This window comes from Nicotiana attenuata, chromosome 4 (genome assembly GCF_001879085.1).
Source record: "Nicotiana attenuata strain UT chromosome 4, NIATTr2, whole genome shotgun sequence".
Classification (NCBI taxonomy): domain Eukaryota; kingdom Viridiplantae; phylum Streptophyta; class Magnoliopsida; order Solanales; family Solanaceae; genus Nicotiana; species Nicotiana attenuata.
The window spans coordinates 657,532-674,492 of NC_031992.1; the positions used below are offsets into that span (position 1 = coordinate 657,532).

Here is a 16,961-nt window from a genome sequence, read left to right on the forward strand (position 1 = left end):
TAAAGGCACACGCCGGAGCGATAAAGGTCGCGACCAGGAAGTCGGACCTCTTCAAAGTGAGACAAAAGGACAATGAAATGCTAAGGGAATTCATATCTTGATTTCAGATGGAACGCATGGACCTACCCCCGGTTACCGTTGATTGGGCTGTCCAAGTCTTTACTCAGGCTTTGAACGAGCGAAGTTCGACAGCATCACGTCAACTAAAGCAGAATTTGATTGAATATCCAGGGGTGACTTGGGCTGATGTGCATAATCGATACCAATCAAAGATCAGAGTCGAGGATGATCAGTTGGGAGCTCCATCCGGTTCCGTTTACCCAAACAGGTCCGAAGGCAGGATTCAGAGAGACATCGACAGAGAGCCCCGATCGAACAGAGATCGATACCAACCATATAGCGCAGATCGAAGGAACAATGGACCGGGACGTAATCCCATTCGAAATGATCAAAGGAATGATCGAGGTCAAAATTCTCGAGGGCTCATGAGTAAGAATGGCTTCGATAAACACATCGAGCCTAAGGAAGCACCACGGTTATCGGAATGCAACTTTAGCATCGATGCTTCAGGTATTCTATCAGCCATTGGACGAATCAAGGATACTAGGTGGCCCAGACCCCTACAAAGCGATCCAGCTCAAAGGAATCCGAATCAAATGTGCAAGTACCATGGAACCCATGGTCACAGACCGAGGACTGCAGACAATTAAGGGAGGATGTAGCTTGTTTATTCAACGAAGGTCATCTTCGAGAGTTCTTGAGTGACCGAGCAAAAAATTACTTTAGAGACAGGGATACAAGTAGGAAAAATGAACAGGAGGAACCGCAACACGTGATTCATCTGTGGGGTCGATATCCCTCAAGGACCGATATTTAAACGCACCAAAGTCACAATCACAAGGGAGAAACGTACCCGAGACTACTTACCAGAAGATACCTTATCCTTCAACGATGAGGATGCAGAAGGGATCAAACAGCCTCATAACGACGTACTAGTAATATCTATCCTTATGAATAAAATTCAAGTTAAACGTGTATTGGTTGATCCAGGTAGCTCGGCGAATATTATTCGATCGAGGGTCGTGGAGTAACTCGGCCTTCAGGATCAGATCATGCCTGCAGCTCGAGTGCTCAACGGTTTCAACATGGCGAGTGAAACCACCAAAGGGAAAATCATGTTGCCAGTGAACGTAGCCGGAACTATCCAAGAAACGAAGTTCCACGTGATCGAAGGAGATATGAGGTACAATGCGCTACTCGGAAGACCTTGGATCCATAATATGAGGGCAGTACCTTCAACGCTTCATCAAGTCTTGAAATTCCCAACATCGGATGGAGTCAAAACGGTGTACGGCGAGCAACCAACAGCCAAAAAGATGTTTGCAATTGATGAAGTAATAGCGGTATCGGCACTAACATCAACAAAGGGACAAAAATCAATGGAAAAGCAGGATATCAAATAGCAACCACAGTCGCCAGCCTCGACTAGATTGGAACAGCATGAAATTATCGAGGATGATGATTGTATGATACCTCGAACCTTCGTAATCCCTGATGATTCCGACGCCACAAAGTCGACGGTCGAAGATCTGGAGCAAGTCATACTGATCGAGCATATGCCCGATCGAAAGGTATACCTGGGCACGAGGTTAACTCCCGAGCTCAGGGAAAAACTTATTAAATTCCTTAATAAAAATATGGATTGTTTTGCTTGGTCCCACCTTGACATGACAGGGATCCCGTTGAGATCACCACTCATCGATTGAGTTTGGACCCAAAGTTCAGACCGGTAAAGCAAAAGAGAAGGCCATAGTCCGAGGTAAAGCATCATTCATCAAGGACGAGGTAACCAAACTTCTCAAAATAGGATCCATCCGGGAAGTAAAATATCCCGAATGGTTAGCAAACATAGTTGTAGTCCCCAAGAAGGGGAATAACTTAAAATGTGTGTAGACTACAAAGACTTAAACAAAGCATGGCCTAAGGACTCTTTTCCACTGCCGAATATTGATTGCATGATCGATGCCACGGCCGGCCACGAGATCCTCAGCTTTCTCGATGCCTACTCTGGGTACAAACAAATACAAATGAACCCGGAGGATCAGGAAAAGACCTCATTTATCACTAAGTACGGTACTTGTTGCTATAATGTAATGCCGTTTGGGCTAAAAATGCTAGTGCTACCTATCAAGGCCTAGTAAACTGAATGTTCGAAGAACAAATAGGTAATCAATGGAGGTTTATATTGATGACATGCTAGTTAAGTCCCTGTGCGCAGAGGACCATTTGACACATTTGCAGGAAACCTTCGACATTTTGAGAAAATACAACATGAAGCTCAACCCCAAGAAATGCTCGTTTGGGGTCAGTTTAGGCAAGTTCTTCGGCTTTATGGTATCAAATCGGGGAATCGAGATCAACCTCGATATAATTAGGGAAATCGAAGACATCACAGTCGTGGACAGCGTTAAGGCCGTACTAAGGCTAACAGGACGGATATCTACTTTAGGCCAATTCATCTCGAGGTCTTCTGATCGAAGCCACAGGTTCTTCTCACTTCTCAAAAAGAAGAACAATTTTACTTGGACCCCGAAATGCCAACAAGCATTGGGAGAATTAAAGCGGTACCTTTCGAGCCCACCATTGCTTCATACTCCGAAAGCGGACGAGCAACTCTACTTATGTTTGGCAGTCTCGGAGGTCGCGGTAAGTGGTGTCTTAGTTCGAGAAGAACAAGGTACGCAATTTCCTGTTTACTATGTTACCCGAACTTAAGGTAAAGCAGAGATCCGGTACCCACACTTAAAAAAATTAGCGCTTGCTCTAATAAGCGCCTCTAGGAAATTAAAACCATATTTTCAATGTCACCCAATTTATGTTGTAACCACTTATCCCCTTCACAACATTTTGCACAAGCCCGAGCTCTCGGGCTGACTTGCCAAATGGGCCGTCGAAATCAGTGGGTATGATATCGAGTATCAACCCCGAACGGCCATCAAGTCTCAAATCTTAGCAGACTTCGTGGACGACTTTACACCTGCCCTCATGCCCGAGGTCGAAAAGGAGCCATTGCTAAAATCGAATACATCCTCAGGGGTGTGGACCCTTTTCACGGAAGGTGCTTCGAATGTGAAGGGGTCCGGGATATGCATTGTTTTGAAGCCACCCACAGGCAATACGATTAGACAGTCTATCAAAACCACTAACTTGACTAACAATGAGGCCGAGTATGAGGCCATTATTGCAGGTCTCGAGCTGGCTAAAAGTTTGGAAGCTGAGTTCATCGAGGCCAAGTGTGATTCCCAGCTCGTGGTTAACCAGGTCAACAAAACCTTCGAGGTCCGAGAAGATCGAGTGCAGAGGTACTTGGATAAATTGTAGGTAACCTTACACTGGTTCAAAGAATGGACCCTACAGCATGTACCTCGAGAACAGAATGGGGAGGCCGATGCCCTTGCAAACTTAGGGTCATCAGTCGGAGATGATGAAATTAGCTCGGGGACTATCGTACAACTTTCAAAATCGGTGGTCGAAGAAGGCCACGCCGAAATAAACTCCACAAGCCTAACTTGGGATTGGAGGAACAAATATATCGATTATCTGAGGAATGGGAAACTTCCATCGGACTCAAAGGAATCGAGGACTCTGCGAACGAAGCTGCACGATTTACGTTTGCCGAAGATAGAACATTGTACAGAAGGATGTTCGATGGGCCGTTGGCAATATGCTTGGGTTCGGGAGACACCGAATACGTCCTACGAGAAATTCACGACGGCACTTGCGGGAACCATTCCGGTGTCGAATCACTGGTTCAAAAAGTCATTAGAGCAGGACATTATTGGGACAGTATGGAAAAAGATACTAAGGAGTTCGTTCGAAAATGTGACAAATGCCAAAGGCATGCGCCGATGATCCACCAACCCGTAGAGCAACTTCATTCAGTCCTATCCCCGTGGCCATTCATGAAATGGGGGATGGACATCGTTGGTCCTCTGCCATCGGACCCAGATAAAGCTAAATTCATTTTATTTATGACTGACTATTTCTCTAAATGGATTGAAGCACAGGATATCGAGAAAGTCAGAGAGAAAGAAGTTATAGACTTCATCTGGGATCACATCATATGCCGATTCGGGATACCCGCCGAGATAGTGTGCGACAATGGAAAATAATTTATCGGCAACAAAATAACGAAATTCCTCGAAGATCACAAAATAAAAATGATTCTATCGACGCCGTATTATCCTAGTGGGAACGGATAGGCCGAATCAACGAACAAAACCATCATTAAAAACCTAAAGAAGAGGTTGAACAATTCTAAGGGGGAATGGAGAAAATTTTTACCTGAAGTGCTTTGGGCATATCAGATAATGACAAAATCCAGTACGGGGGCAACACCGTTTCTCCTTAGTGTATGGCGCCGAAGCTCTGATACCGGTCGAGGTCGGGGAACCAAGCGTCAGGTTTTGATACACAACGGAAGAATCAAATCACGAGGCTATGAACACAAGCCTCGAATTGTTAGATGATAAACGGGAAGCCGCCCTCGTTCGAATAGCCGCCCAGAAACAGCGAATCAAAAGATACTTATAATCAAAGAGCCAATCTTCGACACTTCAAAATAGGGGACTTAGTCCCGAGGAAAGTCACCCTCAACACTCGAGATCCAAATGAGGGGAAACTCAGCCCAAATTAGGAAAGACCATATCAGGTCCTCGGTGTCATCGGAAAGGGATCTTACAAGCTTGGCACGATGAACGGCGAACAACTGCCAAATAATTTGAACATATCACTCCTCAAACGATACTATTGCTAAGGTATGACTGTCTCCTTTTTTTCATTTATTATTGATACTAACTTATTGCAGGTGTTCGATCAAAGACATCGGGAAATTCTTCAACACAAAGACCTCAGGTTTTAAAGCATGCGTTGCACTCTTTTTCCCTTAGATCAGTTTTTGTCCCAAATGGGTTTTTCCGGCGAGGTTTTGTAATGAGGCAACAATTATCTATGCTACCTGGGGACAATTCAACAGTATCCGAGGCTTCTATACAATCAACCTCGAATACTGGGGGCATCGCCCTCTAATGTTAAGTTTTCAGGGAAGATGCTTCGTGTCAACAGGGTCTCAATAGGAAAATTTTGTAAAGGGCCAAACGGTCAAGTGAACCGTGCCCTTGTAGATCGCCCGAGCCCTAATGACAAAATATGTACGCATGAATGATCAATTGAAAGAAGTACCTTTTGCTTATCTGATGTTCTATGCCTTAGTGAAATTTCTACTTTACAATTTCGTACTTACAATATTTTACGGAAAATCGGCTCAAGAGCCAATCGCAACTAAAGTTCGAGCAATTAACCCTGTACTCGGGGACTGTCGTCTGAAAATCGACATGCTCGAATCGTTAAACTTCGATATCTTAAGACCTTAAAAAGGCAATCCTTGATTTTATAGGCCACGGCCACCCCACTCGGGGACTGATACTTCGAACAAGTTTGAAGTATAATCGAGAGACAAGCCCAATGGGCAAATATCAAGTTAAAGGCTACGGCCAAACTAACACGGTTCGGAGACGTTCGCATTCCGTAATCAAACAGGCCTTCAAATATTTTCATAAAACCGGTTAAAAAAAGGGCTACCCTCGGCAAATTTACATAGGGTTTTGATAACATCGACCCTCGAAAACCTTAGGAGGTACCAAATTGAACAAACATATGCTAAGGCATAACAAAGTTTTTTGACAACACTGAATCCTATAGGGTACAGATTTATCTCATGCTAAGGCATAACAAATTTTTATATGATTAAACTTTTAAGCCAAAAAAAAGGAAAAAGCCACTATTTTGAGGCCATATCAGCCCGATTCAAGAGCCTAAGGGCCATTACATTGTCGAGCTCGAGGACCCGCCCTCGCTTAACCAAAACCTAAGGGTTTTTTCTACTCTGAGTTCGAGCAAGTACTCACTCGACTATAGAAACTATAGTAATCCGATTTCAACAAAATCTTCACAAGGCAACGAAGTGAGTCAAATTTCTCGAAAAACCTAAAGTATATCAGAATTATCATAAGGCAAAAGCAAAACAAAGTTTTCACAAAACAAAAATCAGAGACAAATCGAAAAGAAAAAGGATCTTTCACCACTCAGAGTCTTACACAAAAAATCTAAAAAAGAAAAAAAAATCTAAGTGCCTAATCTTCCCCCGGAGCTTCATCTTTATCTTCTCCGCTCTCGTATCCGGTCGCACTCCCGGAGTCATCATCATCAGAGAGCAAAGCTTCGGCTTCGGCCTCTAGCCCTTTCGCATTCTCGATATCGGCCATGAGGTCAAAGTCGCGAGCATGAATCTCTTCGAGAGTCTTTCTCCGAGACTGGCACTTAGTATGCTCGGCAACGCAGGATAATCGAACATGAGCTGCATCGGAAATTTCCTTTGCTCGAGCGTTAGCGCCTTTAGCAACGGCATGGTAGACGGCCACGATCGCCTCCGCGTCGGCCTTTACTCTTTTCGCTTCAGATGCGGCCTTTGCAAGATCAGCGGCCAATCGAGTCTTGAGCTCTTCAATTTTCTTGGCTCGGGCCAAGCTCTCTTCCTTCATACTTTGGATTTGACGCTCAGTCGAAGATAGTTGGGCTCGAGCGGTATCTTTCTCCGAGGCGAGGCGGTCCATGCTCTGCTTCCACCCCAAAGTCTCTGCCTCTTTCATCTCAGCCTCCTCGCGAAGCTGCTCAATCTTTTCGGCCTTCTGCTGAACCTGCAAGATCTAAGTGTTAGTCGCCAATATCAAATTGATATGTCAAGCTCCCAAAAATTTACATTACCTGCTCGATGAGATTGGTCTGCCCTTTATGAGTTATTGCCAATTCAGCTCGGAGGTCCCTGACCTCCTCTTCTTTCTGCACATAGAGGAGTTTGAGGGCATCTCTCTCCTCCGTGAGCCTTTTGAGATCGTCCTCACACCGTTTCAGCTCAGCTCGGGATTTGGAAAACGCTTCCCGAGCGTCACAGCCTATGGAGAAAGGAAGGAAATCAGACAAAAGGAAATAAAAGCAAACATAAACCTAATAATAGAGGCTGAAATCTACCTGGTTCAGGAGTCGCTGAGCCTCATCGTAAATGATCGATGCATCCAGGTCGGAAATATCATCGACCCCCATGAAGAAGCCACATAATAAGTCATCCTCTTCGTGGGTCGTTCCCACATCGAGGGTCTCCATAGACTGGGCCTCCCGAAATTGCCCCTCAAAAAATATGGGGAGGGGCGGCGAATCATCAATATTGATTGCCCCAAGCAGGAGACTCGGGGCACTCTCTCCTTTTGGAAGGCCTCGGAATCGGACCCTTCAGGTAAACCCACCGATTGTTCGTCACGGCGGACAAGCACACTCGCCGGTTGTTCGTCACGACTGGACATCTTCAGCCCCCGATGATTCAGGGACTTTGCTCGGACCATCTTCCGAGATCTCCTCGGTCCGAAGATGAGCCTCCTCGACCGTCACCGGCTTAGTTGCTTTTGAAGCTTCGACGCTTACCCTCTTTCGAGCCACCAGCTCGTAGTCCACATCTTCTTTCTCCTCTTCTTCATCTCGTAGCTTTTGGGCTACGTTGGCAGGCAGAGCGGCAGTGTCATTCTTCGACTTACGAGCCTTGCTCTTCTTGGGCTTTGGAATATCGGAAGGCGAGACCCTTTTCTTTTCTTCTCTTTCGACGGCTTCGGAACCTCCTCTTCCCCAGGCGGGGCGGCCTCATTTCGGCAACATCCCCCAAACCTTCATAAAAGGAAATCAAGTACAAATAAAAAGAAACGTTTTAGAGAAGAGCATCAAAATCGTATAAGATAAGTTTACCATGATTCTTGGCCTCCCATCGGCCCCTCGCTAAATTGCGCCACGAGCGCTCAGCATATGTAGAAGTCGAAGCCAGCTTTCGAACCCAGCTTTCGAGGTTCAGGATTGCACCGGGCATCCATGGAACCGCTACATCATAAGAAAAGATTGGCAAATAGCTTTTGAAGAACCTGCAGAATTGATAAGCTTGAAGGGAGTACAAGAGTTTTTGAAGATTAGGGGAAATTTTGAAAGTAAAGTTTGAAAATTATGAAGATGGTCTATTTATAATTTCTACTATGACGGTTTGAAAACACTAGTGGCCGACCGTCAACTGGCACTAATTAATGATCTTGAGAACTGTGCAGACGCGGCGCTTAGGTTGCCTCCGTCGCTTACGTCACGAGGGTGACGTCATAATTGGTCAAGGTACTAAATTGAAGACTCGGTTCGTTTCTTCTCGTTACACTCCAAGAAACGAGGGGACTATCTGTATACGGTCAAAATCGGGCTTACCCGATTTTACTATTTGATCAAGACAAAGGAGTTGTATCGGGGGTAGCCTCGTAATGAATCAGACCCGAGCTCGAAGATGAGGCATCGAGTCTAAAGATCGTCCATTGAGACCGAGGCCAGCAGCAATCGAGATTAAGTATGACCGACTTCGAGTGAAGTGCAATAACGGAAAGGCGAGATATCCGTAATCGGTAATCTCGGAACAGATCTATTCAAGGGCGATTATTTGTACCAGTCATGAGATTTACTTCCGTAATTAGAATTGTACTATAATTAGGATTCCTCTAGTATATAAAGGGGGTCCCCATTATCTGTAAACACCTTACATCCACGAATATCAAGGCAATATAATATTTTTTTCTTCTGCCAATCTACTTACTGCTCTTAAACTGTTCTTGCTTCACTACTCTCGAGGGTTCATCAGCTCGAGGGCATTGTCCAAGCATTGGTTTGTTTTACATTCTTGTCAATTCCCATCATTTATCTCTAAGTTAACCAATTGGTATTAAGTGAAATCGCATATTCTTAAAACCACAAGTTTAAGATTCATTGGGTAAACATCTCCTTTAATATACCATGTACCATATTAAAATTGAACCAACGTCAATTAAACTATTCAAACAATTCGAATAGAATGTAAATTGAGTTTCCCAACACACATTGTCGGGCATATCGGTACAAGTAATTTGAGTAAGTTTAGAGCGACGATTTTATGTTTAATCTTTAAAATTCAGAACAACAATTGACGTGAATTAACTTTGACTCCCTATTTTGTATTCGAACAATATGTACTGCAAGTTGCACAAATCTTGATCAAGAATAAGACTAGATTTTCAACCCAACATGACAAATTGGAATTTGGATTAGATTTTCTTTGGTATATATTCTAATATTATCTATATGTTCTTACTTAGAAAATTATGTGTATGTGAACATGAAGTATAAATTACATCCTTGACAATTATCTTTATCACTTTCGTTTCTTTTCTTTTTTCCCTTGTTATTTTCTTTCAAATGGTTATCTCTCCTTTTGGGTCGATGTGAATACTAGCCGTACAACTTTAATACGTGAGCTAAATTTAATACTAGAAGAAAAACATCATTTCTGTTAGTATAGTATTATAAGTTACCAATTTTCTTCGTCTTTAATATTTTTATAAACTACTTTTAAGTTTGCAGCTCTGCACATTTACTTGCACCCTCTAAGTTTGTGGATAATTCTATTTCCATGTCTAACTCTCTGAGACGTTGTTTGATGCTTTATAATTCTGGCAAGTCTTAGGTTAAATCTTTGTTTTAGCAGCATATTGGTTCTTCTTGATCATCCAAAAGATTCCGTCTAAAGCAGCATTACCTGTTTGGTTCTTAAGAAATCCATCAGCGTTAAGTATTACATGTACAAGGATGGGCTAAGCTATTACAGCACCTTTTCCAACGACTTATTTGTATAAAATTACTCCTATATATCTAGGGTATGTTTATTACTTAAATACTAATTAATAATTGCGAATTGTGGTACAAATATAATTAGGTGGCAACTACTTAATACTCCACTTCAGGCCAAATAAAGGCTATTAATCTACATTTTCTGGACACACGTGAAAGGATTTCTTAAAGATAGCATATTAACAAAAGTTAAGAATCTTCATGCTGGACATTGTCATTTTTCATTAAAATTATAGTATGTACTAATACATCAAGATGGAAAACGTTTTGGATCCATGTATTGATTTACATATATCTTTCCTTACCCGGTACCACCAACCATTGCTACCTCTCACTCACGAATTCATAATTTAATGTCACTGAATTTAAAGTGATTGTAGCAATGGAGAAAATAGAAATTTTATCGGGGGGATTCGAAAAAAAAAAAGTGAATACGTGAAGAGGTTAAAGGGCTTAAACATGTAATATATGTAAATGAAAAATAATTAACCTTATATACACAATGTAATTTTCAAATGAATGGGGTTCGGTTAAACTCCTTCTGCCACCTAACTCCGCGCCTGCATTGTAGTTTCACATATTTTTATAGTATATCCATCTATATGTGATATTAGTACAAAATTAAAGGAAAAAACAATAAAAATCTAAATATTCTCTTCTCGCCTTTTTGAATTACATATCCATCTTTATCATAATTATTTTATAGTTTGATGGACTCTTAAAAAATGCATTCAAACAACCCATTGATATCTTTATCATAATTATTTTATAGTTTGATGTACTCTTAAACAATGCATTCAAACTGCCCCATTATTAAGGAAGCAAACATGACATGTCTATTACTGTGCACCTTTAAGATTCGAAGTGAATCTGGTCTTCATTTGACCAACAATATTCTGACCAAATAGATAGAGCATCCTATTCTAAAAACTATAGTTTATTAATTTGTTATCCTTTTGCTTGTTTGGTGAGGTCTTAGCAGAATAAAATGTGGCATGTCCATTTCAACTTACCGGAGTTCTTGACTTTCTACATTCTTAATCTAATTACCTTACTTGACTAAATTTTTTTCTCAATTATTGTTTTAGTAATTTACCTAGTAGATCCAAAATCGAAAAGTGATACCACATCACATATTACTACTACGATTATAACGGTAATTATAATACCTTAGAGAACACTGATCATGTCGCAATTTAAGCTTATCTCATGCTAATATTATGCAATATTACTAAACATGATGAATAATGTTAGTACACAATACTGGTTTAGTTTTAATTCATTCATTGGTATGGTTACAACTTGTGTACATTGTATTATTTTGTCCAAAAACACATTATTCATTTTCCAGAGAGAAAGTTATTCAGGGAATGGGAGAGTAAAGCAGTTGATAATCAACTAAAACCTAACACTTTTCATTGTCAAATTATCCCTAACCACCCTCTAGACTCATAATTTATTCTTAAAATATCCCTCTAACCACCTCCTAACAAGAAAATGAAGAATATTAATTAAGAAGGTCGTTGTGCCAACTTGGTTGCTACTACATTGTGTATTCCTAATCTCCATTATCCCGTATAAACTTTTGTTAACAATTCATTATTTGTTTCTGTTGCGGAATATCGTGGGTTAACTAGCACACAATCACACACAAAGCAAATAGAGAAGAAAAATCAACACAAGGATTTAACGAGGTTCGGCTAAGCCTAATCCTCGGGGCAAAAGAAGAGAGAGTTTTCCACTATGAATGAGAAGAAAAGCACAATACAATCTATAGAATCCCCAACTACAACCCCTATATATAGATACCAAAAGGTCCCAAACATATATGAGAAAGGTCTCCCAATTTGACAAGGACTATAGGTTTTCCTTTCCCAAATCTATTAGGACAATGAGTTTTCCTAATTAAACCTATAGGGACTATGAGTTTCCTAAAAATACAAGAAAATAATTCAAGCCACAAATAATAATTTCAATTAAGTTTTGACAAAGGTTCAATTATGTATTTACTTGTAAACTAATGATTGAGGGAGGAAAGGTGATTGGTGAAATTTGCTTTTGAGGAATGTTATATGGCTCCTCCTATAAGTATTACTCTCACCGTCCCAATGAGTAGAGGCGAAAAAAGATTGAGAATGTTACTTATTTTCTCAAATTATATTTTATTTTTATTAACATAAAAAAATCTTTTTTTGCCTCTTCTCACTAGGTTCCAGTTTAGGTGAACCTATTTTCTTTTTTGGTCGGTTCAAAAAAGAATGACCCCTTTCTAAATTTGAAAATAATTTAGCTTAAAACTTTCATTCTACCCTTAATGACAAGCTTTTATAACCACACAAATACTCTGGACCCCTTTTTGACTTGTTTATGACTATAAATTCAAAAAGTCTTTATTTTTCTTAAACTTTGTGCCCGGTCAAACAAATTTACATAAATTGAAACGGAGGAAGTATACATCATCATAAACTGAATGTTTTTTGTCTGTCATAGGTTTGAGATGGATTGAGTCAAAAGGTATAAAGCTCATAAGTAGATTTTAACAATAATATCTGACGAATAATTGAACTATTGAATCATGAAATAGAGGATATTTTGAGCTATTTAACTAACATGACTTTTGTCTCATTTCAAATAGTTCAGGGCAAAATTGGTTATTTTCCTAAGGAAAAAGGATTGGGTGTAGAGTGAATAATATCGAAATCTAAGGGGCCAAAATAAACATTACGAGCTTCTTCAAACCCAGGGTTTTTCTCCGCCATTTTTTCCCTTGCCAGAATTCGCAGTCCTCGGTGTGTTCAACAATGGCGGAAACAATTAGCGGAGCTCTCCGTGATGGAGCATTTGAAGGAGAACACGCTCCCGCTCTAACTATAAAGGATACTAACTACACTCCTTTCGGTTCCTTCGTCTTCAACCATATTCTTCCGCATTTCATTTCCAACTCGCCGGTAAATCACAGTCTCGGTCACTTCACTTATTCACCAAATTTATTACATAATTATCAAACTAATAAAAATGTATTATCATCTTTCGATTTATTTAATAATTTGATAAATTATTTGTTTGATAATTCATACAGAGGTGTTGTGCTGGTCGGTTTATCTCGGCCTCCATCATTCTATGCTGAACTGTTGAAAAATATAGATTTCGACGTTTTTTCATCAAGTAAATGGTTAGAATCTTCCTTTTTATGGTGAGTAACTTTTACTATTATTATTAGAAAAGAATCAAATGCGTGATTTTTTTAATTGTTCTGAAATTTGCTCAGGCTAAGAGTTTTAGATTGCTATTCGGATCCTCTTGGATGGAAAAACAAGTTGATGGAGAGAAGAACCGTAAAAAATCCGTGTGAAGAGACCTTACTGAAAACTAGTTTATGTTAGAACTTGAAAGAACTGGACAAGGTTGTCTTGACTGTTGAACTTGGAAAAGGTAAGGCTTCGAGAATTTTTGTTAATCTGGATTGTTGCGAGGTTAGGGATTAAATTTATGTTGTGTTTTGGTAAATTCAAGCGGATTTTATTTGTTGTGATTGCTGCAGAAATTGTTGAAGAGGGAAAGGGGAGATTTGCAGCTGCAATTGACTCGGTAATACTACTTAATGTCAGTTTTGATTCAGTGAGCCGAGAGTTGATGGTTGCTTATGTGACGTTTGGTTAAATTTCACATCTGGATAATGTCGTTTGTGGCGAAGATGTGTAGTGATCACTAGACAGTGATCAACCAAAACGTAGTTCGTCCTTAGTTTTTGTTAAGGAAGCTTCTTCATAGGAGAAGTCATGTAGAAATTTTGGTGCTGCATTCACATGGAAGGTTCTCTTCTCTTAGTACTGCAAAATGGGAAGTCTGACTTAGGCAAAAAGCACTTACGCGTTTAGTCATCAATTACTACAAAAGGATGAAAATTTATTCTGTTCATTTCTCTAAAGAATGAAATATCACTCACATAGGGAACATGACAATCAGCAGCCTTAAAGTACTATTGTACTATATCGTCAGTATGTTATCGACTTATTGGTCCTGCTGTCTATGACGGTTAGAACTGTGTGCATGTGCTGAGGAAACTTCCTAGTGTTTCCTTAGTTTAGTTCGTCTGCTTTGCTTTACAGTACAAATCGTGCAATTCTCTTGTCCCTTAGTTAATGCACATTCAGTATTCAGGCTCTTTTATCCGAGGAAACTTCTCTAATTTCTTACTTTAACTACTTGGATACATCCAATACTAAATTAGAGCTATTATTTTGTTTTGTTACAATCCGCGATGCCTAGCTTTGCGGTAGTGGCTATACCAGCTGTTAGCAGTTCTTATCGTCTCCATCAACTGATCCACTCAAGGTTTCTTTGCATTGAGAGTGATGCTTAATGCAACCATAGAAACTTTTGGGTATAATAAGTTGGGGTTCCATGATGTGTCAAATTATGGTAAATATAACTGATTGCCTTATATGGTTGATCATAATGGGAAAATCATCTGCATATACAGTTGCACATCAGTTGCTTAGTCAAATTTCTTAAGTAATATAGACCTCAATCAGGTTAGGAGAATTCTAGTTTTATCATTCTTGTGATTTAACTATCAACATATGGAAAGTAAATAAGATATGGTTCCTAAATAGTTGCATAACCTTACTGAACTCTGTCTTACTCAGAAGAACTGTTTCAGTTGACCGGATTGAGATATTATACGATGAGCTCGTGCAGAAACTGATACTTGAAATAGAAAATGTGTTATCCACTGTAACATGGTGTTTATTTACCTGTCTTCGCCAAAAAGGAGACAAAATGTTACTTTTCTCTAGGACTTCGCATCTCTAGATCATGCTTGATTTCAGTCAAAATAATAGCTCTAGCTCTGTGAAACTGAACTCTGTTTAGAATGCAATGTCCATGGCAGGTGCACCTGCTTTTGAAACTTCACTGTACCAGAGTAATTCATTTACATGACCGTGATGAAACCTTTGATATACCACATGCTTAGTTTGTTTAACTTCTCAAAAGTTTGCTTATAGCTTTTCATTTTCATCTGAAATCAGTTTTATAGCTCGAAAATCATGAATATTACGTGTTACCACTGTTTCTTTTCGCTTTTTTGAGCTGAGGGTCTATCGGAAAGCCTCTCTCCCAGGGTAGGGGTAAGGTCTGTGTACACGCTACCCTCCCCATACCCCATTTATTCAGTTGTTGTTGTTGTTGTTAAGCTCGAAAATCATGAGAGTCTTGAGAAAGTTTGTGCAGAGGTAGTATGTCTAGATTGTTAATTCTAGGTACAACCGTACAAGTACATTTTGAGATGCTATTTGGTAATGTGTTTATTGCCTATAACTTATTTTATTCATTAACTATAAATATCCTCATCTTTTGAGATGAATGATGTTCTGATTCTGATGTTCTATTGGAAATTCTAATGCAAAGTTTTTCCGCCACCAAAAGGTAAAATTGAAATAAACAAACTGAAAGAAAAAAACTGACCACTTAAAGCTCGATACTTCATATTAACTCTAAAAGACTCAAAATTATCACTTTAAATAAGCTAGAACTTTGGTTGATAGTTTACGTAGTTGCCTTAGTGGATTGATGATCAGATATTTGCTTATTATAGAAGTGAATCCACTATTTAAATGTTTGTCTTTACAGATAGATGCTAAGGCACGATACAGTTTGAATCCTATGATGATAAAAGGAAGAAATGAACTACTTTAAGCCTCAGTTGAGGAGACTAACAACATGCATACCTTTTTGATACTCAGAAATCCATTGATATCCGTTTTGAACATTTTCACATTAGTTTTCTTTTCGAAACAGCAAATCTCTCCCTTCTCGTGCTTCTTCCATTTCTCTTGTTACCGTCATATTAACTTTCAATCCTTTTCCAGGTAAGTGAGGTCTTGAGGCATTCATCTTTACGTTTCATTATGAGAATCTTAAGTCATCTTTGCAGTGATGGTAGGCACATTTTTTTTGGACATCACGTATTGTAGCTTAGCAATGAAAAAACTGTGGTGCTAATGTCATGCCAGCTGGCTATGAAATCAAGATTTGCTGTTGGTTTTCCATCTTTTGTAACTCCCACTACAGTTCTATGTTAACCTAAAAATCTCGATTTTCGTACAGGGAAACGCATGATATCTGCATCTCCTGAATTTGGGCAACAAAATTTTCCTTATGCTAGATGTATCATGTATATAGTTTCCTTGTAGTGGTAAGGTTTAGGAGATGAAAGGCTGCCTTCATAATTTGTTTTGATTTCGATGTGGCGCCCCTTGTTATCTGTAGCAAATTGTAATTTTCTTACTTATCACTGCCTGCTTTGTCTGGATGTATGTTATCCTGGAAATGTATTCCGGAAACATTTGACTTTTGTTTACCTAGCATAAACCTGATGTATAAGGCATTGAAAAAGTTGGAAAAAGAATTCCACAAGCTACATTAATGCCATAAAAGAGAGCCCAAATGGAATCTCAATTGCCAGGTAGCATCAGCCATTGAACCGCTTGTATTAGTGAAAAATAGACTCACCAGGCGGGTCTATTAAATGGCGACACATGTCAGCAAAGTTATGAGAAAAATGAAATGTAAAGATGATATGTGAAACATGATCGCGGCCTACTCCGCACTACTATTTAAGTAGAGAGAGAGGGTCGGAGTAGCTTTTACCCGATTTAGGGTCGGGATCGAATCCACAGAGAGCTAGAATTTGGAATCGAGTATCTATCTCGTGTAGAATTGCGTAAGTGTTCTTAATTGCACTTCTATTCTTTTTTGGGGTTTTTTGTTTACTTCTACTATTATCAATCTACAAATGGTAATTGCAACTAAATTACGCTAAGAGTTATAATGTTACGAGTTGTTCAAATAGGTTTAAAAGGCACTAGGGTAGTGACTTCCGCCTAGGTGGTCAATTGACCGGTACTTGAGTCTAAGGCACGTTTGACATATTTGGGGAGTATGATATAACCGTTGCACGGCTTTACCCACTCTACACCTCTCGGTTGTTCGAGTGATTTTGCCCGAATTGACTTTCTCAAGACCAATTGGGTATGCAAATTTGCACAAGCAGCTAGGGTTCAAGTCGGGTATTACTCTCTCGAGGTTTCACCCTTTAATTGGGGCTATCAATCTCTTGAGTACGCCCCAATTCCTTGTTGGACCAATTTCGGAGACTTAGGCTCTCC

The 16,961-nt window shown here is 39.9% G+C and overlaps 1 protein-coding gene and 1 pseudogene across 1 annotated transcript; one reads left to right on the forward strand and one right to left on the reverse strand.

Moving 5' to 3' along the window:
- Nucleotides 6,192-8,789, reverse strand: LOC109225023 (microtubule-associated protein futsch-like). Its single transcript, XM_019389613.1, has 5 exons — nucleotides 8,723-8,789; nucleotides 7,849-7,977; nucleotides 7,452-7,745; nucleotides 6,823-7,010; nucleotides 6,192-6,755 (listed from the first exon to the last, which is right to left on the reverse strand). The coding sequence occupies exons 1-5, from the start codon at nucleotides 8,787-8,789 to the stop codon at nucleotides 6,192-6,194; spliced, it is 1,242 nt and encodes a 413-aa protein (XP_019245158.1).
- On the forward strand, nucleotides 12,449-16,147 carry LOC109224780 (annotated as a pseudogene).